The 27,857-nt window shown below is 38.2% G+C and overlaps 1 protein-coding gene across 3 annotated transcripts in view; it reads right to left on the reverse strand.

Moving 5' to 3' along the window:
* Positions 1-27,857, reverse strand: part of CORIN (corin, serine peptidase) — a 121,190-nt gene that overhangs the window by 67,963 nt on the left and 25,370 nt on the right. For all 3 annotated transcript variants that reach the window (XM_084204984.1, XM_084204982.1, XM_084204983.1), the window contains exon 4: positions 11,082-11,292. In XM_084204984.1, the coding sequence (XP_084061110.1) occupies positions 11,082-11,292 (211 nt within the window). The remainder of the gene's footprint in view (positions 1-11,081; positions 11,293-27,857) is intronic.

The following is a 27,857-nucleotide window of genomic DNA, read 5'->3' on the forward strand; positions in this document are numbered from 1 at the left end:
TTTCTTTAAAAAACAAAAACAAACTACAAAAATGCCTGAAAATCCAGGTTATGAGATCTTTTGATTTTAGCAAACAGAATTCACACTTGGGAAAGAGAAGCTGGCACAGTGAAAGTGAAGTCCTCTGCATTACACACCAGTATTTCAATCACAGCATTGCTGCAGGAATTCTGGACTAACTGGAAGTAAATCATACATTGCACAGCTGCTCTAAGTATTTGTATCTTCAGGATAATAAATACACCCAAAACAATACTGTTCCTAAAGAACTGCCTTCCATTTCCACAGATGACCCTGTGAGAGGTGCCCTTAATTTCATGCAGTTTCCAGAACTAATGTTTCCCTGTGCACTCCAGAGCATTACCAAAAAGAAGACATCAAGAGTCAACACAAGTTAAAACTTTCTGAGCTGCATCTTATCAGGAATCTGAAAGAATCAGACACACTTCTCACTCACTGACATTCGAGGATCTTCTCTGAGTAGAAAATCATTGTAGGCCATTATCATGCTGCTTCAAGTTCACATTAAAATTGTTTCACAAACAAATCTGTCAGAAGCAGATGTCATCAATTCAAAGAAGCTGTCCTACCCCCCATCAGCCTGCCACAACTTCTCCCCATCTCTCTTCTCTACTTCTTTGTGCCAGCACAACACTTCATGCTGTTACACAATGGATAGCATCAGTCACTCCTAATTTAATTCAGATCAGTTTCCAAATCCAATCTGACATGGAGCTGACTAAATACTCCTGACAGGACATGCAAAAGACATGTGTGAGATGGGGAATAACAAGCAAGAGAATAGGATAATACTGATTCTTTCAGCACCACTAGCCTTTTATATAGCATTATCTATCATGAAACAGTAGTCTGGAACATGTTCTCCAGAAGGGTTGTGAAACCTCCACCCTCACAGGTCCTCAAAACCCAACTGAGAGTGGCCCTGAGGAGTTTCATTCATTTTTAATGCTCATCCTGATGTGAGCCAGGAGAGTCCCAGAAGTTTCTCTCCTCCCCACCTGCATAACCTCGTGATTCTAGTTTGACTGCCCTGCTCAGCCTGAGAGCCTGGTGCTTTCCTGTGGGGTCTCCAATAGGGCAACAATACTCCTCCTGACAGAGGGAAAGACTTGTGAGAGGTATGTCTCACTAAGTGAATCCTCAATAGGGTTTCAGTGCAGAAGGTTTATAAGCTATTTGTTAATAAGATGGGCACTAAAAGAAGTGAAACATGAGCTGAAAAGCATAGGAATTCTTCAAGAATTCTTTAACCTCACTTCAATCCAAAACTATCTTGTTCACTTATTGCTGCACAAGAGGGTGTACTCATATCTAGCAGAAGAGTTCTATCTACCAAACTAAGATAAAATGTAACCTCATCTCTATGTTTCTGGTTGTGAGCCCAGATACACCAATCCAACAGGAAATGATCAGTGTTAATACTCCCGAAAGGTGTATGAAAATGCAATGTTTTACCATAAATTCCTACCCTACAACTATTGCAATTTACTAAATGAAATAAATTTTATTCTATGAAAAAAAATGTTTTTCTAAATTAGCAAACAAACATTAACAAAAAGCCATGCTAATTTTAAAAGTAGCTGTAATAAATTATTTCACCTACATAAACGATCAGCATTTATTCATAAGAAATTATATATTATTAATAATATACTGCATGTGCAGAAGAATGACTTATGATCTCTAGTTAACATACCAACGTAGGAACCATAAACCACAGCTTATAACAGATAATACACACAGAAAATCATTGCAACCACAGGAATGAAGGCAATCAATCAACAACATATTCATTAATAAAATAACCAGCCCTCCTGATTTTCCTTTCTGCCTCCTTCCCTTAACTTCTCTGCGCAGCATTGTGAAATATAGTTCCAAGCAGACATTTCCATGCCCAGATTGTTCTCAAAAGTGTTTCTCTATCTGATAGCCTTTTAACTCTGGTGCATCCATAACACACACACTTTGAAGTTACATCAGTGGGGAGGGTGAAACACTGCATGAAGTTTTGATGCTGCCTGCTATGGCAAAGGCTGGCTTCACACGCATTGGACCACACACATAATTCTGGCCAATGCAGGATGCCAACCTCTATATTTCTATATTACTTTTCTAACTTTTTATGTTTTTAATTAATTTCTTATTCAATCCCCTCTTTTGTTACATTGACTTATTGACAAATTATACTCACCAGTAATTTTCAACTGTTTGTGGGCAGGGAAGGGACAGTTCTCTGAATGTGGAAAACACATTCTTTCCAGCATCCTGTCTCTCTGTCCTTTTCCCCTATATTTTGTCCCTGGTTTGTCCTTCCTGACACTGCCCCAGTGTAAAAGAACTGGCATCACAGAGTTAACTTCAGGCCCTGTACCTAGATCCAGTACCACCCTGAGCTATTGGGACCCTTTAGGTCCACCCACAGCAGCTGAGCCATGACAATTACAGAGATGCTTTCAGAGACTCCACGATTTTTCAGATGTGTAAGCTAGGAATTGGTGATTAAGTTCCACAGGCATATCCATAGGCACATAAACTTTATAAACAGAAGTCTCTCTAAGGTAAGGACATTTTTTTCTTCTAATTCCCTTATCTCCCTCTTCTAACAGCCATGAGGAAGAGCTTAGTACTTATTGGAGCAACTTCCCAAATAAATTTGAAGTTTCAATGCTCAAGTACTTGAGCACTTTTAGTGATTACAGAATGTTTTTTCATGAGCAACCCATTTTTTTCCTTCTGCTTTTTGCCCAGGGCATTATTTAGGCATTAAAAGAAAAAAAAAAAGGTGCTTTTTGCTTTTTTCTTTGTTTTTTCCCCTCAAAAACTATACATATCTTGAGAAAGGGTTCTCTCAGATATGAAGATAAGTTATTCAACTTTAAATACAGGCATTTTGGCCCATGCCACTTCATTACCAACGTTCTCCCCAGCATTCCTTGCAAAAGCAAACTTTGTATTTGTCACCTTCATACTATCTAGGCTTGGGAGAAAGTAGTAGTGGCTCCTAAGGTGACGAAGATGACATCTTGACTTCATGGTGTGAGTTCTCAGGGGCCGTGTAAACCATAATCTTCTCATTAGCACATTGTTTTCTGCTGTATGAATAACAGCTAGACAAGATTATTAATATAACTAATTAACTATGAAATTATTTATGAACAATACAGGCTGCCCTGAGAAGAAAGGTATATCTCTAGAAGTGTTATTTTTTGACTTCTGTTTCTTCAAGTTTCGTCACTTATGTCTTGGCAAGATGGTCCACTCCAATACACATTTCTTCACAGAGAAATGTGAGCATTCCCTTGTTTGAAGTCAGATATCAACTCGTTGTTTCTTAACTAAAAGTCTCACTCATGTCTCATGAAGAACACATTATACTCATAGGACAGCAGAAATAAAATTTTGTTTTTGAAAAATTATCTTTCCTTAGAGCAGGAACTGGGGCTTGAGGATTTATTTTCTTCTTGATCATTTTTCTGCGCAAGTATTTCATCACTTTCTGGATCTGCATATTGTAGATTTGCTTTGATCTATGTATCTATTTATTACCTATTCAATTTTCCATTTCAAGTCACCCTGATTTTATTAATTTTATTCACTGTGTCCCTACATTTATAAATTCATGTCTGAAACACTGAAGTCATCACTGAAACATGTTTTCAATCATGGCTTTGCCTATGACATCTGTTACTGCACATAAACGCTTTCAGAAGTACACAGAAACTATCTAGTGCTATTTTACAGATACATTAAACAGACAGTTTTGCTAGTTTGAAACCCTCTCCAATGCATTACACCTCTCAGCCATTTCACTTTCTTGTTGCTGTAAATTAGTTCTACTTCACCTTGAATTAGTGTGCTATCAATTTGATGGTAGGCTGGAGCTGACATTGAGTACTGACATTGCATAAAGCCTTACAAAATGTTTCTCACAACATGTTGACTATCTGCCATTAGCAACTCTATCCTCAACATTTTGCTTATCAAAAAATTACACCATAAAATCATTATTATAACTAGCAGTTAAATTACATCTATTGGAAGATTATTAACTGGTAGACAGGACAACATTAATGAAAAAATGATTCCTTTGTTCTGGTGCTCTGGGCTTTTTCAAATAACACAGACCCTGTGTATTCCTCACAGTTTAGCAGTTTTTCTGCTAAACAGTAACACATATCAATTCCCTTAGGAGGATGCTTTAAATCAACAATAATAAGACACAAAAACCCCCAAAAAACTAGCAGACAGAGAACGCTATTTATGTGGGCAAGCATTTGCAACACTATCACACGCTCTAATTTTTGTGTTCCTTTTTGACAGGAATTGACTATACACGCTTTTTATTAGTTGGACCTCCAAGGTTGTGCGGTTCAAGTCACAACTGCACTTAAATGGACCATACCCAGATTTAAAAACTGAAGACCGGATTATGACTCTGTTATATCAAAGACAGATTTTACAACAGTGTGGGTTTTCATCACACAATTAGTCTGCTGGATTCTGAAGTGCTGCAAGCCAAGTCATGGCAACATTTAAAACAAAAGACATGCGATTTCAAACGTTCTATGTATAAATCACTTCACCCACTAAACACCACCTCTGCTTTATTTTGAATTGAATCCTAAATTCAATTCTAAACTTCTCTATCTCCTTGGCGAACAACTACTGCCAGAACTACATCTGGAATAGCCTTTGTGAGTCATGTTAAATTCCTTAGGCTAAAGAGGCACCATCAAAAAGGAAGTGTATTAAGAGGATAAAGCAACTCCCACAGGATGTGAAAGACAGGACTGCAAACCCAGGAAACAACTGGTAGCCACTTATAATAATCTGAAAGAAGCCTCTACTCCATGTGCCTGGGTCATGGCAAGAACTACACTGGATGGAGTCATGAGAAGAACATGAAGAGACAACCCCGTTGTGAAGAGTCATGAGAAGAACATGAAGAGTCAACACGGTGGTAGGAGAAAATTGTCCCTCCTTACTCCTTGGAGACCTGGTAAATGATTGTCACCAGTGCAGTGGCTTAATGTTTAAAAGTAAATACCACCAATTTCAATGGAAGCATCTCTGATAGGTTTATCAGATAGGATTCTGAATATCCTTGCAAAAGGGTTTCTCAATACCTTTGCTTCAAAAATCACTTTGAAGCTAACTTCATAAATGTGTAAAATCTGAACATTTCTTATAACTGCAGAATGGCAGAGTTCCCTGTGAAACTATAATTTGACACCTCCACACAGGTGCATTATAAAAAGACAGCATTATAAAAAGCTGGGTCACAGATTACCTATGGGATCGTTCACTCAGAGCTCCCACCAGCTGCTGTTTTGTCTCAGCATATTTACCAAGATTTTGTTGCCAAAATCAAGTGGATTAAAACAAAACTGAAGCATGCCAGTGGAGGATTGCCTGTACAAACTCATATATATCCACACATCATTCATGCACAATTAAACCCATTATGGGCTTTGTGCAATAGATATTGACTCAAATATATGCTGATAGCTTCCTGTTCAAAGCCTTAAAACAAAAATTCTCATTAGCTATGTAAACAAGATCCATGTGATCAGTCAGCTTTTTCTCCTAAACACTTCAAAAGCCTCAGTTAACTCCAAAATGTAGGTTTTCAATAAGATCTCACTATTTTAATAAGTTTAGGTGTTATAACTGTGATAAAATATAACTCATTTTGCTGTCAGCAGGAGAAAAAAAGAACATGGATAAGTTTCAAGTGAAGTTCACAAAAACAGGAAAAAGGAACCACACCACTGGTCTCATTCAAGGATTATACTAAACATGACAGACAGATATCTATTACTCTAGGAAGACTGATTCCTTTCCATTTTCTAACAGAACATGAATGAAATTGTTTTGAACTGTCGACAGCTTTTCATAAAAGACACCACACATATTTCTGGATTTGTTTTCTGGACCTAATATTTCATCCTATTTTAGGCCCACAGTGAAAATCATATTATTTGTTTTTTTCTTTTACTAATTACAGAAAAAAGATTAAGACAATCAACCAGAAAAAAACATAGAATTTGCCTCTCTGAGTCATATCAGCAGCTCTTCAAAGAACATTTGACTGCACACAAACCATTCACAGCTTCTTAGAAGCTATTTAGTATCAACCTAATTTTCTTTAGTTAATTTCTCCCATTCCAAACATACCATATTGACCTATTCCAACCTCTCTGGCTTTCTACAAGTCTTTACCCAGCTACTGCTGTGTGTAGCATAGATATTACAGCACAATAAAATATGTTGCATTTAGACATTTACATGAGAAATTCCTCTCAAGGAAAGAGTTAGAAAATCAAAGAAAATCTTCTCCCTTCATTGTATTGCTTTGCCCTTTAGAATTAATCTAAAGGAGGGAGAAAAGGTTGAATTATAGCAGAGAGTTTTGCCATACATTCACTATGCATTAGTTCACAAGCAAAGAGAATGAACAAGAGAAATTAATTTTCAGGGTTTAATCAAGCTGAAAAATAATGTTGTGTCTAAAGACACAGTCTATAAGTGTTATAGAGTAGTTCTCTGCTCTACTGTAAACTTCTTGCTCAGTTTTGGCTTCCCCAGCCATTAAGGGGCCAGCATTACTTTCTCCTCCCATCCTTTATTTGTTTTCTTCACGTGGGCTATAACCTTTCAGAGGCAGGAGGCTGCCCCTCAGTGCAGGTTTGCACAGCATCCAGTATAAAAAGCCATGATCTCAAATGGACTCTTTGAGCCCTAACTGAAGACAAGCCATTTCACAACTTCTTTTTCAAAGATGTCTGACATGAAAAAAGCAGAGTGAGTAAAAATGTACAGAAATGCAAGGTACATCAGAATTTTAGCTTGGGAGCATATTACACTTTCTAATTTGCATTACCCTAATACTATTTTCTAGCCTAAGTTTGATTTCCAAAGATAGGAGACTCAGGATCTCTCAATGGAAGGCATTTCCTCAACTTTACAATATACTTCTACAAAGAGGATTACTGTAAGTACTCAAGCTATTATTTCTGTTTTAAAGGCAGCATGACAGCACAGGGGTATGAGAATCATAAGCTTCACATTTATTCCCAGCATAAAAAGTCAAAATAAGACATGTACATGGGCCTTGAGAAGCTTATTAAGCCTGCCTACTTTTCCAAGTCTTTTGATGAAATTTGATTTTTTTCATAGAGTGCAAGAAATATTAGAAAGCATCAAGCAAGCAGTCTGTATTATGCAGTAATAGGCTGAATTTCTCTAGTGATTTTGAATCTTTAATTTTTACATTAATTTTGGCTTTACAACACATCCTTTTTTTTTTCCTTTTGAAATCTGAAGACATTGCAGATTAACTTTTATTGTCTTCCTGAATTGTGGAATCCAATGCAAGTGAGTTGCTATAAACAAACATCCACTACGTTGCAATAACTGACCTTTGGCCCACTCTTAGTGTCTTTCAGCACTGAGGGAGAATTCACTAGATTCATGAATCATAACCAAGAGCTCTGAGGACAGATCTCTCCTACAACAAAGTACCAGTGTTGCACGTGGTCGTCAAGGGATACAGACTATTACTACCCAAAAGGACGAAGTTACTGCTGGGAATGTTTTAGATGTCATGAGATCAGCACATCTAGTTTAAGGTGGTCTTCCACCACTGGTATTAATTTTCATGTTTTCTCAGCGATGCTGATGGACTGTTGTAGGACAGGGTTTTTTAAGGCTGGTTTTTAAGTTGCATTGGAAAGATCTCATCCACCCACTCAAGAAGGAGGAAGTTGCATAACACCTTTATGTAAGCAGTCCCTTACTACAAAAATTATGGGTAAGCACAAAAAAAAAACCCTACTGCACTTCAAATTTCCATTTCCCATTTTCACACAGGTTTTAGTTGTACTTTTAAACTTTTTCTGTACTGGAAAGTAATATATAGATACTGTTATGTACTTTCTTAAAAGAGCAGGGCTAGCTGATTTTATATCCAGTTGCTGAAATTAAATACAGCTTTTAAAATTGCTGTATTTTTACTGTCACACATGGTTTCACTGCAGTAAGACATAGAAGAACATTTCTGAAGAGCAACAGCATTGTGGTAGTATTCCAAACTCCCTGTACCTAACTACACAAACAATGAATATGCTCTCTGCCTAGAAACTTAATCTCCTTCCAGTGGTAATGAAAACAATGTCTATAAATACACGAAAAATAAATGGGAAACAGGCATAAGTTTAAATATCAGAGAAAAGCTATGTAATGACAGCTCACTGGATGCCAAAGATTAGTGCTTGTAACTTTCCCTCTTGTTCCTTCTTGTAAGGCACTGTCACAATTATTGCTCCCATGGCTGCAAGCTGCCAACAGACTCTCAACAATACCTAAGAATAGACATCTAGGCATCACAGGAGCTTCATCTCTTCCACACTGTGTAAACAACATTTGTCACATTAAGCTTTACATACATTAGGGACAATTGCTCTGCAAAGAAAAGAGAGAACAACAAATGAAAGTGATGTTCAGATATAGAACCGCTGACGTTCGAATGAGCCAGCTGTGACTGACGGCAGGAAATAATGACCACGTCAGTAACAGCTGCTACCAACATGAGGGGATGTTTTGTCATGCTGTATGTTCCAGACAACCACAGTCCTCCCCAAAAAACGCAACAGCATATGGACTATCTGCATTCACTACCACCAGAGGCTTTCCACAATGACTCTTCTGGTTCAGTATCTTTCTGCTAACTAGATTCCCTTATTCAACAGACCTAACACGGGCCTGTCTCTTTCATTTTTGGTATCTACACTCAGCATATACAAAGTAACATCCCCCTACTATGTTATATGCTTTTCTCTAGATTTCACTGACAGGAGTTGTGGGGGAAAGGTAGGGAAGGGGCTGGGTTGAAAAGGGAAGGGAAGGTGTTAATAACTACTTTTTGCAGATCTGATCTCCTTAAAATACGTTATTCTTCGCTGTAAAATATTTGTGTTTGCAATAATTTGATGTTACAAAAAAGACAATAGTCACAAAAATCCCTTAGTCACCTACAGAAGAAAAAAAAAGGATTCTCGTTTAAAGGAGAAACCATAATTTAAATTTGGACAACTGAGGTTTAGCAAACTAGACTTTAACCAAGACACTGTCAATCCACTCTTGCTGTTCTTCCCACGGTTGCTACTCTGATTGCAGTCACTCCATTTTCAGTGACATTCATGGCACACTCTGGAGACATGATTACTAAAACTGAAGTCAGATTCTAACATAATCTTACATCATTTTCAGTCTTACATTTGACCACCTTCCCCATCAGTCTGCAGGGGCAACAATATTTTCCACCAAAAAAAAAAAAAAAAAAAATTAAAATACAAAAAGAGGAACCACTGTGACCTTCAAGACACAAAACAGGACAGCAAAATCCAGTTGCAGCTTTGATATTGTTAATTAATGGGAGAAGGTTGCTGCTATGGAAAGCAGGAAAAACAAAAAGAGAACAAAGAGGGAAGGGGGAAAAGGAAAAGCCCAAAGAAGAACCCTGACTCTTGAATCTCTAAGTATTTTGGTTGTCACTGAAGAAGAGAGCAAAAACATGTTTTCAGGAAAGAAATGGAAAAGAAACGTACAAAATTTATCCTTCCACCATTTTACTTATTTGATTGTTTTAAGAGCTTTGCACTTTTGATACTCACAACTCACTCTCAACAGGTTTGTGAAAGTCAAATTCCGAAGTAGGCAGAGTAAGTGAAGCAACAGAGAAATTGCTTGTCCTGTTGTTGAACATTTAAATGCATCAATGTACTACCTGAACCCTAAAACTAATTTTTAGAGAAAACATGTAGTGTAAGGCTGTTTGTTATCAGATTTGTTACGTAGAAAAAATTGTAATACTGAATTGGAGCAGAGGTGCTTTAACTAGTAATGCACCCAGTTAAATAGGGTTAATTTAAAATAGCTTTTGGTAGGCTAACAAAGATATGTACACTTTGCATTTGTTTTAAACCACTTAGCCAGTCTAAAGATCAGTCTCATTTCACTGTTACCTGGGCTGCCTTTCCTCCCCACTAATCCTATCTGTGTAACCATCTGTACACCTTTATTCTGGGTTAATTTTCTGTCACTTTAGTGAGCTTAATTAGCCAGTCCAGGAATCATTGTGATGCACGGGAAGTGGCAGGCATATATTGCCTGGAGTGAGACAGTACCTTTCATTGGCAACTGAATTTTTTGACCAGTTCTGACAGAACTTCTTTCATAAGTATCCCATTCCTTCTAAACTGCACAGCTTTCAACTTCCTGGGCTTGTTATGTTGTTTGAAACACTTATTCAATTGTCATATTCTCTTCCACTAAATTTCACAGTGGAGGAACTGGAAATAAAAAATGAAAACAAGGAGAAAGAAATCTATCCTCTTTCACCCTCCAGAAACATCAAAGATTGTGTATATATAATTAAAAAATATTCCTTTTCCCCTTTTTGTGTCGTGTTTTGATTTTAGCTCTTCTAAACTCACTGATCCTCTTTCAAATCAAATTTAAAAGTGCATGCACATTCTACTAATGTTATGAAATTATGTAAATGCAGTAAAATATATGCTCCTTAAACTTCCAGAATAGTTTATGTCACCCTGAACATACCCTGCTAATTTAATACCAAAAAATATATTTAAAATATTAACTTTGCTGAAGGAAATGACTGAACAAAGTTGAAGTTTAACAAACAGCCACCCCAGTCTGTGACAATACTATACATATCCAAGACATTATTGTTACAAAGCATTCCATTTTGGCATAGCCAGATTGGAGAAATTAGGCAGAAGAACTCTGGACAGGTTTCTTTAGGAAAATAAGCCTGGCTGCCCCAATATCACAATTTTAGTTTACACAGTGGCAACACTTTTCTAAAAGAGCTCTGTTACAGTTGGCTAATCATGGCAGAAATGTTGTCAATAGCTTTGACAGACAGGAATTTTGCAGTGAGGTCACAGGCTTAGTCTGGATCTTCCCTTGTCTGATTAGACAGAGAGCATTTTACCACAATTGGCTCTAGTCACTGATGGATTTTCATTCCCAAATACCTGTCATCACCGTCACTGATGCATTCAGGAAGAGCGAGACTGCAGCCAAACAGCATGATGTGCTGATAGCAGTTGAGACGACTGAGGTAACTGAAGAACTTCAGGAACTTTTCCATTTCAATACTTTTGACAATGGAAAGAACTGAAGTTACAGTGGTGTAGTTATATGGCAGCATTTGGCACTGGCTGTTGGTGATATTTCTGCAGGCACCTGTGAAATCAAGACAGTGTATTTAGAACAAGAGTATGACCACTGAAGAGCATGTATTGAACTGAACAGTCAGTACATATAATATATAAACAATGCTGGTATCTCAGAGGTAAGATTACATTCCATAATGATATTATAATACTGTCAAAAAATAAGAAAAAAATTACACCAGAGAAGCCTAGCTTGGAAAACCAAATAAGCTTTAAGCTATTTCCACAGTCCTCTGACTTTGAAAAAACTGTCAGAGGATTTTGTTTGTAGAAACAAAACAAAACCAATTTCTTTCTGACACAGCCTGGATACAATAAAATTCAATGGAATCTGAGAATAGAAGTCACACAGAAAAAAAATTGGTTCTGAAACTGCTCTGGCTTTAGTGTTCCCAAAAAGTTTCTTTTTTCACTACCATTCTACTTTCACAAGTAGAAATGTCATAAAGTGAAATTTCATCAAAATTGTTAATGAGGTCATCATGTATCTCCTGAGGCACAACTGCAAGATCGTCCCTGCCATGGCATATGGCAAGAAGCACTGACATTTTTGTCATGTGCATGGACTGTTTTAGACATTTTAAAATTTCTACAGTCCTGACAGTTCCTTGGAGCTATCTGATCTTTTTGTGGTACTCACTGGCTGGACAGCAGAGCAATGAATGCAAAATTCATGGATAAGAAGAAGGAATTTTGGGGCAATTATATAATAATTTTTAAAACAAAGAAGATACTAAACCCAAGACCTCTCCTTGCACAGAATGATCACACAGAGAAGAGTATAAATAGTCTCTCTCCATCATTCTCACAGGCTCCTTTCACATACTGTAAGGCTGCAATTGTGGAGAATATAAACTAGTTTTGGCAATACCTATAGGAAGGTAAGAAGAGCAGTGAATGGGAATAACAGCATGTGAAAACACTGTTGATCAGAACAGCATGGTCCCTAATTATATGGGTTATTTCTGACATTCATCTGAATTAAGAGTTTTCTGTTTATCACCAGCAATTGCCAAATGGATTGAACTGGTAAAAAAGTGCTTTTTTCTACTCCAACAATTGCAGTGCAAGTGTACAGTTTCATATTCAGTCCTGCTGAAACTAATTTAAACTGCACATTTTCCCTTTCCCATTTTCCTCTTCAAATTGTTCCTACAGCTTGCATCTGCACAAAATACATTGAACTAGCAGGCTGAGCTGACTGGAAATAACCACCTACCCTCTCTCCCAAAAGACAAAGTTTATCGTAGCCCCAAAGACAAGCAACTGGAACTGCATCTAAGCTTAATCCTCTTTTTAGTTTTAAAAAACTGAGCCATGCCTGTAATGATAACAAGTCCTAAGTTCCTCACCCAGAAGTGATTGCTGCTTCCAGATTTATGAGGCCATGCAATGAACTAGCTCTGCACATTAGCCTGCCTGCCTTTTCTCTCTTCTCTTGCACCACAATGTTGTTTTTTGGTGGGCACAGGGTGAAAGGTGAGAAAGAAGGGGAAAACAACTATTTAATTTGGATAAAATAATTGGATTTAATAGCTTTTTGGCAAAAAAAAAATTATTTTTTCCAAGAGAGGAGAAGGGGTGGGGCAGTGCAGTGACAGAAACTAGAGGTTAAGATCAGACGTGCTGAAAGACAATACAAGAGTCAGTACAGTGAAATCTTGTGGCTGGAGGGTGATGTGGTATGTTTTAACCATTGCAGTAACCATCAAGGCCACATGATCCTTGTAAACCATTACCATTTGTTGGCTAGATTTTCTTTGACAGAAAAGCTAATAGTACTTCATTCTCTGTGTCAGGTGTTGTAATTAAAACTATCCATTTCTTCAGACCTGTTTTTTCTTGTAGTGTTAAAATTTTTAAGTATGACACCCCTACTGATTTGATCTTACTAGTCTACTACCACAGAATTAATTTCTTAAATTTTTTGAGATCTGTTATCCTGAAATTAAGGGTACTTTTCCAAGGGTCTAAAGAGTACCCAAATAGTGCTCTTCCTACTAATTGAAATGGTGGGGATTTCCTCCCGAATTTATTTTATTTACAACTAAAATAAAATGTAGATATAATTTCTCCCACTTTACTCACTTTATTTCTCTGGGTTTTGCTTTCTCTTACGCAATTTAGCGTCAAACCTGCCTGTTTTTCTCAGCTTTCCAGTACGAGGTGCAGGCGGCAATGGGGGTTCACTGGCTGGACTCCGAGCAGAGACCAGGGCTGCCCCATGGCAGACAGGGACGGATGCAGCTGGCACCCAGCAGGTGACACAGGGCACAGCCACGAGGGAACACCGCTGGAAAGCCAAATTCTGCACTGGGACTGAGCGAGGAAAACAGAAGTGTGAGAAAGAATCCTGTAACACTGAGCTGAGGGAAGAAGGGGGAAAGGCTCTTCAGGCACCACAGCAGAAATTTCCTCTACAGTCCATGGAAGGGAGATGGGATGGAGCAGTTATCCACTCTGCAGCCTGCTGAGGGCTCCATGCCAGAGCAGGTGGCCGTGTCCTGAAGGAACTGCAGCCCGTGAAGGACCAGTGCTGAAGAAGGCTTATCCTGAGGAACTGCAACCCATCCAGAAGGCCCACACAGGATCTGTTCAGGAAGGATTGCAGACCATGAAGAGACCCAGCACTGAAGCAGGGAAAATTGTGAGGAGGAGGAAGCAGCAGCAGAGAGGAACTCTTAGGGGCTGATCACAATCCCATTCCCCATCCTCCCATGCCGCTCACAGCAGGGAGGAGGTAGAGGAACTGGAAATGAAGGAGTGAAGCAAAGCCTATGAAAGAAGGGCAGGATGAGGGAAAGTGTTCTAGTCCTTGTTATTTTTTTTTCTCACCATCCAGTTCTGGTTTTAATTGGCAATCTTTCAATTAATTTTTCCTGGGTCTGTTCTGCACCTGATAGCAATCAGTAAGTGACCTCTCTGCCTTTCACTCAACCTAAGATATTTTTTATCTTGTTTCCCGCCTCCCACTGTCCTGTAGAGGGGATGGAGTGAGAGAGAAACTGGGTGGGTATCTGGCAGCCCATAAAGAGAAACCCACCACAGTCTAATAAAAAATGTCCTTTCTTTCCAAAGTGAAGTAGCATGAACATATAACTGAGAACACTTTTTGAGACACAATTCACAACTGAATCAATTCCACAAAGTTAGTTTCAACTCATGCATTGCTGTACTGTCTCTTTAAACACTTAGCTGGCCTAGATCCCACTTAGCCATGTCAGATTTGGATAATTTTTAGGTGCTTCTCACTGCATGGAGGTGACCATGGCAGGGAAGATAAACTCCATGCCAACCAAGCATAACTTAAATAGAGACCTCAGAGTCATGTGGAAAAAATTCAGCGATGTGGGGAGAGGAAGGCTGAGAGAAGGGGAAATTATAGGTCACCTTTCTGTATGGAAGGCTAGACAGAAGCAAGGAAAAGACAGGGACACATCAAAGATGCAGTAACAGATTTAGATCATTTGGGTTATTCCCACTACAGAATTAAGTTCTCATGAATCTTGGTGTCAGGCTATATTGACTATATAAAAGCATAAACCAAAGGAAAACTTTGAATGGGCAGAAAACCAAAATTAAGCTGTGGAAGGAAATAGCTTTAAAAAAATCTAGACTTCAATTTTTTTCAAGTCTGATCAACATCTCTGTATCACTTTTATCACTTCCTCCAGTCTAAAACTCTCAATCCCTCTAAAAAGCACTCTGTTGGTTAATCTGTAGCTATTGGTGTCAGGACGTATTTTGAATCATGGTTAAAAGACACTAAGGAAACATCACAGAGAGTCTGGCCATACTACTCAAAATATACCAGTCAATGGAAGTCACAATTTTCTTCATACTTTCAGTTTGGATCCAGTTCACTTGGCTTTGTTTTTAAATCAGATGGTTAAAGATCTTTCTTTTTTTACATTTCTTTTTCTCTTTTCCTTTAACATTTCCCCTTCAAGACTCCTAAAAATGCTTATCTTTTAGGCATCTGTCCTGAATTTGCCATCATAAATAGTGAGACAATGAAAGCATTTCATTTCTTGGACAATTTCAGCTCTTCAGTGCCTGAATGATTCTTCCCATCTATAGGAGACCCCTGCTGTCTTCCCCCCAGAGTCTCTCTTATTCTGGACACAGTGGAAACTACTGTTTATACAACATAACCTCCCATGTCATTATATTTCCTTTTGTATTCTACCTTTACCTTCTTTTCACTTTCTGAATTGCAATATCAGCTTCATCCTATAATTTCTACAACTTTGCATTGTTAATGCAGCTCTTATTTTCAGAGACACCTTTTATATCCCTACTTGTATACTTTCTTCTCTACCCAAGATCTCAGAAATTATCTAACAATTATGACATAGAATAAGTGCATATTACCTTTCAATCATGACTGCAATTTACTCTTCAACACATCCCACCTTGCTTGTGATGCTTCATTATTTTCTGCTACTCGGATTTCATCCAACTTTTCTGCGCTTAATGGCTTATGGTTTAGGTAAGATTTTTGAAAATTATTTACACAAGAATTTTAAAAATACTTACAAGGATGTAAACTATTCAGATACATATAATTTTGGTCTATTTTAAATCTATAGTGACTGGGGTGGGGTTTTTTTGACTAATATCTTAATTCTAAAGAAATTTTACACTTTTATGTCCCTTGAGCCTCAGTTTCTTTTTTTTCCCTCATGGAATGCTGAAACACTTAGAACACAAATACTGCAAATGTACCTTTATCTAAATAACAAATTAAACACTTGTTTTAATCAGACTGCCTTGTCATCCTACCAAAATTCAGTCTATCTAAATGAATCATACATGTTTTACATGCAGTTAAAATTATAGATGCTAACGAAAGCATTACAAAGAGTGTTCACAACTTTATTTTCCTACATAATTTGAATCACTAACTGAATATTTGAGACTGCCAAATAAACATTTAACATCTTTCATTGTATATCCAAAATGAGACATCCAGCTCTGAAAGGCATCTATCTCATTAGAAGTGCACCGTTTTAGTAAGCATTAGTTGGATGCCTCAAATCAGAAGTGAGACGTTTGCGAAAATTTGCAGAACCTCTCTGTCAGACTGTGGGTAATTAAGGGAATTCTTAAGTTTAGCACTGTTCTCAAGATCCTGACAGAATAAACTGCTTAAAACTCTTTAGATCCTCACATGTAGGAATAAAAATTAGCCATAAACTACATGGACAATTTTTTTTCATAATTTTCGGAGCATCAGCAGACCCTCTTCAAATCAACAGGGGAGGTACATGCCAAATGACTTTTTAAAAGCTATAACTTCAGCTTCTTTTGAATTTCAATCTTGAGGCTAGACAGCTTCTCTACTGAGAGCACCTTTTAAGCATGTGCTGAAGTGCTGTCTGAATAGGAATGAAGTTAACATATGCTCAAGTGTTGTTCTAAATAGTTGCCTTCCCTTTTTAAAGATGTCACTCTCTCGACATCTGTAGCTCCTTGAGATTTAATGTGAACCACAACACATGGTCACCATAACACTAGAAAAATAAAAAATTTGCTAAAGAGACATCTGTAAATGAAAGAAGGTTCCAAATTCTTCATGATAAGGAAAGTGGAGTGAAAGAAATTGAAGTAACACAATGAATGAAGAAGAGCTGAATGTCTACTCATCTGTGGTTCCTGCTAGGATTCTATTCAATTGCACATATTCCTTCTGTATTTATTCAGGTACATTTGCACAAAATCAAAACAGTATTTTAAACTTCCACTCATACTGATGCTTAAAAAGAAACATAATGTACAAAATGCATGTCGACTGCCTCTGATTAGCCCAAAACTTCTTCTAGAATAACAGACACAATTCACTTCTGCAACTCTATTAAATAAGTATTGAATGATAACTGCATAGGAGTAATTTCAATAATGATACCATGAATAAAAAAAAGTTGTAGTCAGTAAGATGCTTATAAAATACAAATCACATGGTTCAAAAGCATTTATTTCTTAAGGTTTCCTTACTGATGTACATCAGGCAACATGTTTCATTATCTTGCAACTACAGCACAGATCGTCTTACAGAACTAAACCATTCCTTTATTATATATTCACCTTCTAAAAAATAGCATAAAAGTTGTAGTTTTGAGATTAAAATTAATCTCTAATTTTTAACTATGGCAACTTAGCAAAAAGTAAATTATTGGACAGCTATCTTTCTCTAAACTGATGCCAACCACTACCACACAGTATTTGCCAAAAGAAATCAAGAGACCAGTGTTTGCTTTGTTGCTGTCTCTCATTTATACCTGCTCTCTGTTAAAAAAAATCCACTGAAAGAGTAGGGGGATTCTTTATCACTACCAAAATTTTTAATATCCACATAGCACAAAAAACTCACTGGTGACAGAATCACCACTTCCATGACACTTCTCGTTCCCTTTGCAACTGACAAACTATTTAGCTGTACCATGGAAATGGAGAGGTCATACCTAGAAGCATCCATTGAGCACTGACAAAGTGAAGGAAAAGACAAATTAACTCCATACTCTGGTGTAAAAGCACAATATTACAAACAACTGTCAACAGCAAAGTCCCCATTTCTAATAGCCGCTCTCTACAAGCACAAAATTGGTGACCAGTATTTCTCATTCAAGAGGTCTACCACAGCCAATAAACCTTTGGTAAATACTGTGTCTGCAGAAAACAGAAAAGCAGAAGTGTGTGCAAACAGCAATACCACCATTATCAAAATGTAAAAATGATGAAGGGATGGAAAACAATGTAAAAAGAAGCCTCTATTCTAGCTATGAAAAATAAGCATTTCTCATTTGCTAGAACAGAGATCCTCTACTGCAAAATGGAAACATGGATTATTAAGAAGCACTTACATAAAAGCACTAATAGCTTTCATTTTAGGTGATATTTTAGGCATAAATGATCCTGTTGACTTTGGGAAATTATCAGAAGCAATTTACACATGAAATGTGTAATGTCTTAATCCCTAAAGAAAGGCTTAAGAGGAGTGCATTTATACAGTCTTATTACAGCACAAAGACATAATCTAAATATAAGTAGTAGTAAGTTTGTTACATTTACATGTGGGTAGACATTTGACAAACTCCTGTCTCCAGAGGGCTCAATAACAGTGATGGTGGCCTAAAGATAGAAGCAAGGTACTTCTTGAGTAAGTCTCCAACAGAAGGTCATGACTTCTCTCAAGTCAACTGACACAACCAGAAAAACATTTCACAAGACAATTGAACTGTTGCAATGGTGCCATCCTTTCAACCATGGCGTGCTTGCCATTTCCTTTGAAACAATTTTTGTGCCAAACCACCCAAGAGCTAAGTTAGCCTGGGTTAGGGCTGAGTCAGCTCACTGAGCAAACAAATGCCATAAAAAACATGCAGCACTGTATGGTTCAGTGCAAAGGGAATGGGGACACTTTGTCAGTATCACCAACCTTTAAATGAAGCCCATCTGACTCATAATAGTTTACATGGGGAAGAGGAAAACAAACTAGAACAGCAAATCCCATCCATGGATCTGAAACACAAGTCAGGCACCAGGACTAGCTGAGAACAACTGCTCTGCATTTCATTTCATTCAGCAAATTGTATAACTTTAAAGGAATGAGAGATTGTCCACTCCCCCTTGTGCTCCACAAGGTACCAAAGGGAGAAGTTGTAAGGCTACTGACCACCTGCAGTAGAGAGAAAAACAATTCATTATCTCCCAGGTAGGGAGTGGATTACCCATGAGGGAAATACAACTCATATTTTAGATCAGATGTGAAATGTAATCATAATTATTTTTTTAAGGCAATCTGTTCCAGCTGCTTTAGAGTGGAACACCACACCCAGTCTGCCCCAGACACTTCTTGCACAGAGCAAGTCTTAAATTCTAACTCAGCTATTCTCTTCACCAAAGAATATTGCAAAAGGCTGGACACTTCATCAAGTCACTTCATTTTATGGAGTCCCACTTCTCTCAGCAAGTTGCTTCCAGATGGTGCTCTTCTTGGCTGAAGCACATACTTCTTAATCCCTTGTATAGGCACAGCTGAAAGCAGGTAAACTCAAGAGCCAAAGCTGAGGCTGAATATTTGCCCCCCTGCAGTCAGGCGTGTTCCAGATCTGGTATTTTGATTAGTCATTTCCTAATTACAGAATTCTTTAGTGAAATTGGAGACATATTTCTAAGAGCCTACCATTAAACAAAGGGCACATACTGAAATTAATTTTACACTTAGATTTATCATTAGAGGCTACTTTCCATGGTAGATTAAGTTGGACAGGACTTTGCTATTCTTCTGAAACATGAGCATGATTTTAGCCCCTTGATACGCCTTTTTTAAAAAAAGGGGGATAAAAAATGGTAGCCTCCACTGAAACCAGGCAGACATCCAGATGGTTTTGGCTGGGGTTTTTTGTGGGTTTTTCTAACAAACACGTTTTCAATAAGTGAAAATGAATGCTAACTTATTGACAACAAATTAATTATGTACCAATACTGTTATGTTCAAAACAAAACAAAAAAAAAAAACCCACAGTGCTTTTCTAAAAGACTTAGAATAGTTTAGGTTGTGAAAAGGTCAGCACAGAAATAGGCTGTGCCTGAGCTGTCCAGTTCTCTCTGGTTAATTACCTTTCTAGGATAGCCACTCTTCTGATCTATTTAAAAAGAAATTAGGCACCTTTTTTCCAAGTACGTTTCACAGTGATAATTATACCCACCTCAGCTCCAGATAAAACTAACACAGCAAACCCCTCCCTGCAAAATCTGTCTAGGACCTAAGAGCGCAGTACAGCACCTCACACTTGAAAAGCAAAACACTGCAAGTACACACAAAATATGCTTTGCAATCTGCAGCTTCCAATGTGGAAATTCACAGGGGACGTTTTAGATCTGGGTGCTGATCTCCAAAGCCCTGATTAACTAAGACTGATCCGTCAAACAAATTAATTGTTTCCCCTATGGGAAATTCCCACAACTATATTTTTGAAGGTATGTATATGCTTGTTTTATTACAGCATTATCATTGTCTCTAAGACTGTTTGTGTTAGCCAGAAATACTGCAGCCCAGATCGTCTCAATTTGATTGCCCATTTCGCAAAGTATGCGTTGCAGGACATGAGATACAACTTCCTTGGCCATTGCTTTATCCAACTGCTATTGACTCTCCTGTTTGTAGGACTGGAAGTTTCTTTTAACCATTGCACTTTTAAAATATTCAGTGAAGGCCTAATTCCTTTTCTACCACTACAGTCGGAATGCTTCTATTCGCAGACAAGCCTAGCGGGCTACGTTAATGCAGTTATTCTTGAATATTCCAGTTCTTGCTACGTCAACAAAGAAGAATTCTGACAAACTTTCTCAGCTTGAGCAATTAGAGGTCAAAAACAACCCCATTTTTTTAGTGTGTAAAAGGAAAATGTTTAAGAGCTTAACATGATTAAGTTTCTTACAGCTTTATGTAAGTTCAGGTTGTATTTAAATCTTAGAAACATGATGCCTGCAAGTTGCTTGTGCAAACTGAGATTTTTAAATCCTTGTACTTCAACTGCTTTTCGCAGAATGGAAAATCCATTCTGTTCTTTCAAATAAATCCACTAATAAATATCAATAGCTTCCTTCAATGCTCTCTCTTATAGCTCATTGTTTAATTGCCTGTGTCAGCTGGAGAGAAACAAAAAGTTTCCCCATGAAAATTAGGATTATCTTAAATATCATTAAACCAGCTGTAATGTTAAAACTTTTTTCAACCATGCAAAATGTTCATGTTCTACTCCCAATTTTTTTATACCCTAGAATCACAGAACAATTGGTAGAAAGAGTCCTTTGGAGGTCTCCACCTAACTTTCTGCTCCAAGTGTGAGGTTGCTGCCAGTACACTGTCATCCATGACTTTGAGTCTTGGAAACACCCAAAGAAAAGGATCCCACAGCCACTGCAGACAATGGGTTCTGCACTACCCAATGAAAAAGATTTTTCTAATATCTGCTATGAAGTTCTGCTATTTTATTTCCCTGGAGAGTACATTTTCTTAATTAGCAGTCATAATAAAGGTGAGAAATACAGATTTTGTGTAAGGATTAACAGCTAAATTAATCTTCAGCTGTGTTTGGCTGTTTATCTCTTTCTCAAATTCCCACCCTAGAATGATTTCAAACCATGGTACTCATTATGTTGTTCTTGAATTTCACATGATTTACTGTAAAAGATGACAGTGACTCTAAATCACTTAGTTGCATCAACACTCTGACCTTCCAAGATTTCAACATGGGTTTAGAACTTACCATTTTGTATTAATGATGACTCTGTGCCCACACCTGGCTGCACTCTATGTGTTAAAATCCATAACAGACCATGCAGAAGCACAAAACAGATAAACTTCAATCAATCATAAAATCACAAAGTGCTACGACATGTAAGGTATACCTTCGGAAACAAAGTGATCAATCACAATATAGAACAGAAAAAAAAAATACATTAACATCACCTTTTTGTTGAAATAGCTACACAAATACCTTCTAAATAGTTTCAGACAACCTGATGGGTCTGAAACAAAAGCCAGTGCCTGCAATTCTAAAACAATTATCTTCAGATATGCCTTGCTTCATTGTTACCATTCTTGAAAGCTTCACTAAGCATGTGATGTCTTGCTTAGCCTCTTGGCCACTTCATGATTCAGTCTGACAACAAACATCTGTTTGAAATGCAAGCAAGAAAGTATAAAAACCCACGATGAATGCAAAACAGGCGTAAAGCTGAAAGTCTTCCATTCTTTCAAGTTTTAAAGGAACACACATCCACAACTCCAGAAGCACAAGTCATTTAAACTCCAACGAAGCTGATTTTTTTTCAAAGCTGAGTAGAAGTGGCAATCTCTCACTCTCTTACTCTAAAGGAAACCACACCACTGTAATGCCAAAGAGTAAAGATACTAGAAACTTCAAGGACGGTGCGCTAGTTATTCACAGTACTTATTGCAATGGTAATCGCAACAAATATTTGAAGTCTATTAGATATCTTACATGGAACATTGTTTCATCAGAATGAATTTGAAGAGATGAACTACAAACAGAAGAACTGCAATAATGAGCCACAAATTTATTAAAGAGAATTGAAATCACAAGCTTAGCTAGAGGCAAATGTATGACAATGTTAAAAGCATCATTACCATTTCCATACAAGCATCTGAAGTTTTTGGCAAACTTGCAGTTACCTGTCAACAGTAACACACCAGGTGATAAAAACTAGCAAGCTTTTTTTTTCCCTTAATAAGCATAAATGGTAACGAAAAATTGCTCTATATATTAATGAATGGCTTTTAAGAATACTTTGGATTTCAGCTAATATATTTCACATGTCAGAAACTTCATGGTTTCCTTTCCAAGCTATGCTCATGTACTCATAAAAAACAACAATGGTAAAACTGATGAAAACCAGGTTCTTGATAATGAATTTTGTGAAAATCCACATTTCTCTTAGCTTACTAATTTTGCCCTGTGAAATGCAAATACAATTTTAAATTCCTTCTAGGGAAGAAAAGCAGAATTTTGATTCTTTTGACTAGTGAAAAAATTTTAAATGAGAACTGTATTGCCAAATTTTAAGGCAGCTTTTTTCACTGTTTTAATTTTGAGAAAAAATTTAGGTATTAGTGAGGTAATGAAACAGACTGAACTGCTGGAAAACACTCTCAAGTATGGACTCAAGCACCAACAAAATTAATAGTTACCGTATTAGTCTAATCATGCTTGCATTTGCATGGCAAAGATACATTTGAGTGACTAAATTCCTGGCCTGATATATAGGACACTACTTATGTTCTTCTGCACCAATCTGAAAAAATCAAAACATTCTCCATTCAAGAGAAAATAATGTTTTAACAACATCTTGAATTCTTTTTTATTTTTGAAGACAAGAATACCCTAAAAATCTACCATGGGTTCAGCGCTCCTGTTACTCCTTACACAACTGAGTGTACTCCAACTTGTATGAGTAATTAAACACAAATTGAGCTAAAAGACAAAATTATTTATTAGATGACTGCTGGAAATACTGGGGATTAGGGAGACTCAAGCTTGTGGACTCACTTGGGATGCAGTTACTGGATACCTTCGCTTCAGCAGGAAAAGATGGTTTATAGTATGAGCAGCACAAGGCTGAGATAGAGAGACACAGAATTTCTTGCTTCTGCACCACCTGTGACATATTGCGTCCAGCTATCCCCACCGTGGTTTTCATACTGCTCTTTCCTACCAAACAGAAAGGTGAGCTGGACCCTCTCTCTAGTAGGAGTGGGAGAAAACAAAATCCTGTGTAGTAGAATTCCAGTAGTGGCAGAACCCCAAATACATCATAAGAAATGCTGGGTAGCGACAAAGAGATTTATTTAATGTATAACTAGAACATAGTTGAGTGATAAAAGAATTAGGGTAACATCAAGGCTGAGTGGAGGACTGCAAAGAAACAAAGCCGTTCAGTTTCAAAGATGCATTAGAAAGGTGAAAAGACCCAAGGTACTTTGGATGCAAGTAAGCAAACAGAAATCCTGTGCTTTTTTGAAACTCCTGTGCTTTCTGAAACTTAGACACAGGCACTCGCTTTTACGAGAACACTTTTCCACTTCATTCCTTAAAGCAATCATTTAGGGCTCGGGGGGCTTTCACTCTCCTCTGTACTTGGGCAAGCAACCGTGTTTCGCTCTGGGAGCGCCCGCTGCCCCGCTCCTGCCCCTCTCCGGCTCGCCTTCTGCCCCGCTCCGGTCGCACTCCTGTCCCGTTCCAGGCCTCATTCCACGCCCCACTTCTGCCCCACTCCCGCCCCGTTCCAGGCCCCTGTCCGGCTCCGCTCCCGCCCCGCTCCCGTCCCACTGCCGCCCCCTTCCAGGCCCCTCTCCGGCTCCGCTCCCGTCCCAGGCCCGCTCCGGCCGCGCGGGGCGCGGGACTCGCGTTCGCGGCGCCCTCTGGCGGCGGCGCGGGGTAGGAGCGCGGCCGGGCCCCGCCGCGGCAGCCGGGCCGTGCCTCATGAGGGGCGCGCCGGGCCCTCAGCGCCCCTCACAGCCGGCCGGGCCGCGGGGATGCCCCCAGGGACGGGCATGGCTGAGGAGCAAGCTTGGCCATGTTCCTTTTCACGTTAGGATCTGGCCACCGCTATAGTTCTCCGCTGAAACTGCTTCTGTGAAATGACAGAGGCGCTACTAGACTGTCTGCTAGGGGAGATCTATGGGAGATTTGGCACAAAGAAAAAGGAGTATTAAATATACATATGCAAATACACCAATGAGTAGAAGAAACAAAATCAGATACTAACACTTCCTGTCCCAGTGTATATTCCATTCATCTACAGGATGTTTTTCTAGGAAGAAAAACTCTCTACTTCTTCCTGTCTCTCCAAATCATCAGTATTACAAAACAGGGAGTCGTGCTTCATCTGAATCAGGTCTCCCACTTTACCGTCTCAGTGCAGTCTGCTTTTATTCAAAGAGAAAAAAGAAGCAATAAATTGTATTGATATTTCCTTGGACAACCATGCTTTATTCTTCTCAGTAGTTACTATTTAAAATGTGGTCTTTTTTCTGTTAAGCATTGATTGACAGATGAGTTGAATATTACTCCATATACTTCTAAATTCTATGAATAAACACTACTGAACCTATTGATTCACCTGACTCCCATCCTGATGGTTTTGCTATCAGAAAACTCTCCAGTGAGCCGTCCTCGTGACTTATGACCATGGTCCATGCCTCCAGAGAACATTTAGATAAGAAGTCACACAAACTCAAATCCCTCAATAGGAAAAACATATTCCTTCACTTGCTTCCCAACAGAGTGGTAACACAGGATATATTTAACTCAGAAGCTGACCTTTGGTAGGGGCCACCATTATATATTCAAGAAAAATTATAGTAATATTGGGCAAATATAAGGAACAACCACCTAGGACTATAACAACAACTTCTAGCAATATAAAATCTTGAACCTTCAGAAGTTTCCAATGGACTATTGTTTCTATGAGCCCCAACAGACCAACCCCTCACAAAGCTCTCCAATCATTTCCATACTTTCCGTTTTTCCCATCATCCTGTGGCACTAAGTTCCATGAGGTCTCTTTTTTAAGCTTACTGCCTGATGGGAAAAAAAAAAAAAAAGGGGGCAACTCCTCATGTAATGAAAAACACTTGAGTAACTGTTTTGTTTCACCTAGACGCTTAAAACGGTCTGACTATCCACCACAACAATTTACTTATAAGCCAGCTGTTTTCCAGAAGGAAAACAGTGTCTTCCTTTGATTTAGTGCCTCCCCACATCTAAGTCTTTCCACGTCTTTCTTAAGTTACACACTGGCATAGCAGTACTTTCCATTTTGTTCTTTGTAGACTTCATGATGAAGGTTCTCATGGAGACAGAATGCTGACTGCAGCAAACCATCAGGTCCTTATTTTGGTGGCAACACCAGCTGAAAGTCCAGCATTGTATTTGATAGAGTTTGCATTGTTTCCCACTCTCCAGCATTCTTTCACATCTATTGGCACAATCATTTAAACATTTTAGTGACTGATAAAATGCCTGTCTCCCCTATGAAATCTTTATGTGATTCCCAGCTATTCATTTTAGGGAGCTAGATCTGTATAAGAAATGTCCCTCTGTAAGACACTGCCTGTCTGTAAGATTCCACCAGCAGCCTTCTTCACTCTGGAGCCTAGCCATTCATTCTGATTTTTCCTTCCGTCTTTTAACAAATGCATAGTCTGTGAGAAGAGGTCTGTAAGACTTCTTGGTGAAGACGAGCATTTTGAAAAGCCAAGTATGTTGTATTAACCAGCATTTTCACTGTTTCCTTCAAAGAACTTTCTAATAGATTTGTGAGCCATTGCTTCCCCTTGTAAAATGAAAACAAACTACTTAATCTCTTCTTTATTGTATCATTTATTCCTATTTACCCACTAATCTATTCTTTGCTAGAATTTCTGCCAAAGAACTTCCTTCTTCTTCAAAGACTTCTTAAATAATTGACGCCATATGTGCCAAATTTCATTCCCCTCCAGTTAGTAACTCAGCAATGTCTTACTTATGTTAGTTTGAAGTCTTGACTGAATACCATAGGGTCACAATACTTATAATTTCTCTTATTATTGTCTTTTACTGAAGCTGTGGTCCATCAGTAAAGCAAATCCAGCACTAGGAATACTAGCATCAGACCAAAAACTTAACAGCCACATGAATGCCAGTCCAGATGTGTTCACAGAATTTTGTCTGGTTGGCTTTGAAGTGGCAGTCTCTATGTCATATGACATATCATTTATTATTTATTTTACTGCATAAAATCTGCATAAAGTCCAAGTTACACATGCTTACTAAATGAACATAAATGCATTCACCTCCCCACATTTGAACCAAATGAAACTTGTACAGACGGATGATCTGCTAGTGTGCTTTGATGATGATAGAACATCAGCCTGACACTTCATTTAGAGGTTAACTTCCTTGCAAATATGCTTAAAAAACTCAAACCTCTGTTTTACATCGGTTCAAAAGTGATTACATCAATTCATGGGAGGACAAACAACTGCTCACTAGGACCAGGATCTGCAGATCACTGGAATCTGCTACCACATAGCGTTCAAGTGTCTCAGCAGCCCAGCCCTAGTTTATTCTTCTTCAGGCATGTGCTAAAGTTCACAGCTGGATTCAGACACTAAGCAAGAGAGAAATAATTTGCTCTACTACCACTAATCCGATGTGGTCTTTAAGTTTTACTTGTCCCAAAAAAAAATTCTACTCCAACAGAATATTCCAGTTTCACTGCTCCAAAACTCATTTATATCTCACTGTCCTCCACATCAGAATGCTTAAGAACTTCCTATGAACATAAGACCACATTCTGTGTTACCTTAGGGATCTCTCCAGGAAGAAAGCTTAGTGGAAAAAAGAAGATCAAAGAGACTAAAGATGAGTATAAGGAGTTAATTTGCAAAGGCCAGGACAAGAAAGGAAGTGAGTAGAAGAGAGTGCTAGAAAGCCCTGCTTTGTAGTCCTCTATGCCTTGGAGAGCCATGGGAACACACAGTTATTATAAGTTCAAATTCTTATGGATACTTAATTTATTTTTTTTTTAATCTACACACAGAATTAAGACAATGCCTCCATGAATACGGATAAGCAAAACACTTGAAAGTGGAATCAAAGACTGCAAGGTTATAGATTAGTAAAGTACTATCTCCATGTTTTGTTTTTTGTTATCTCAGTTTGGGATGGGATTTTTTCGTTGTTGTGTTGGGGTGGTTTTTTTTAAGAAATCTGTTGTATATAAAATTTGACTCTGAAAAGCTGTTGTCCTTTTCTCTTTACACAGAAAATACTACGCCACAATAGAATTCCAAGTAGTCACACATGCTGAATATACACGCAGTCATACTGCTGTTGGAATGATCTGCACTTACCAGAATAGAACGCATACTTGGAAAGTGCTAAAAGTGCCTCTCTGTATAACACCAAAAAAATTAGAAATCCAGACCTAAGGTTGTCCTCAGTCACTGTAGTGCTGTCCCTGCATTAAAACTATAGTAGGGAAAAATATCATGCGCCATAC

The sequence above is a fragment of the Fringilla coelebs genome, assembly GCF_963513975.1.
Source record: "Fringilla coelebs genome assembly, chromosome: 4".
Taxonomy (NCBI): domain Eukaryota; kingdom Metazoa; phylum Chordata; class Aves; order Passeriformes; family Fringillidae; genus Fringilla; species Fringilla coelebs.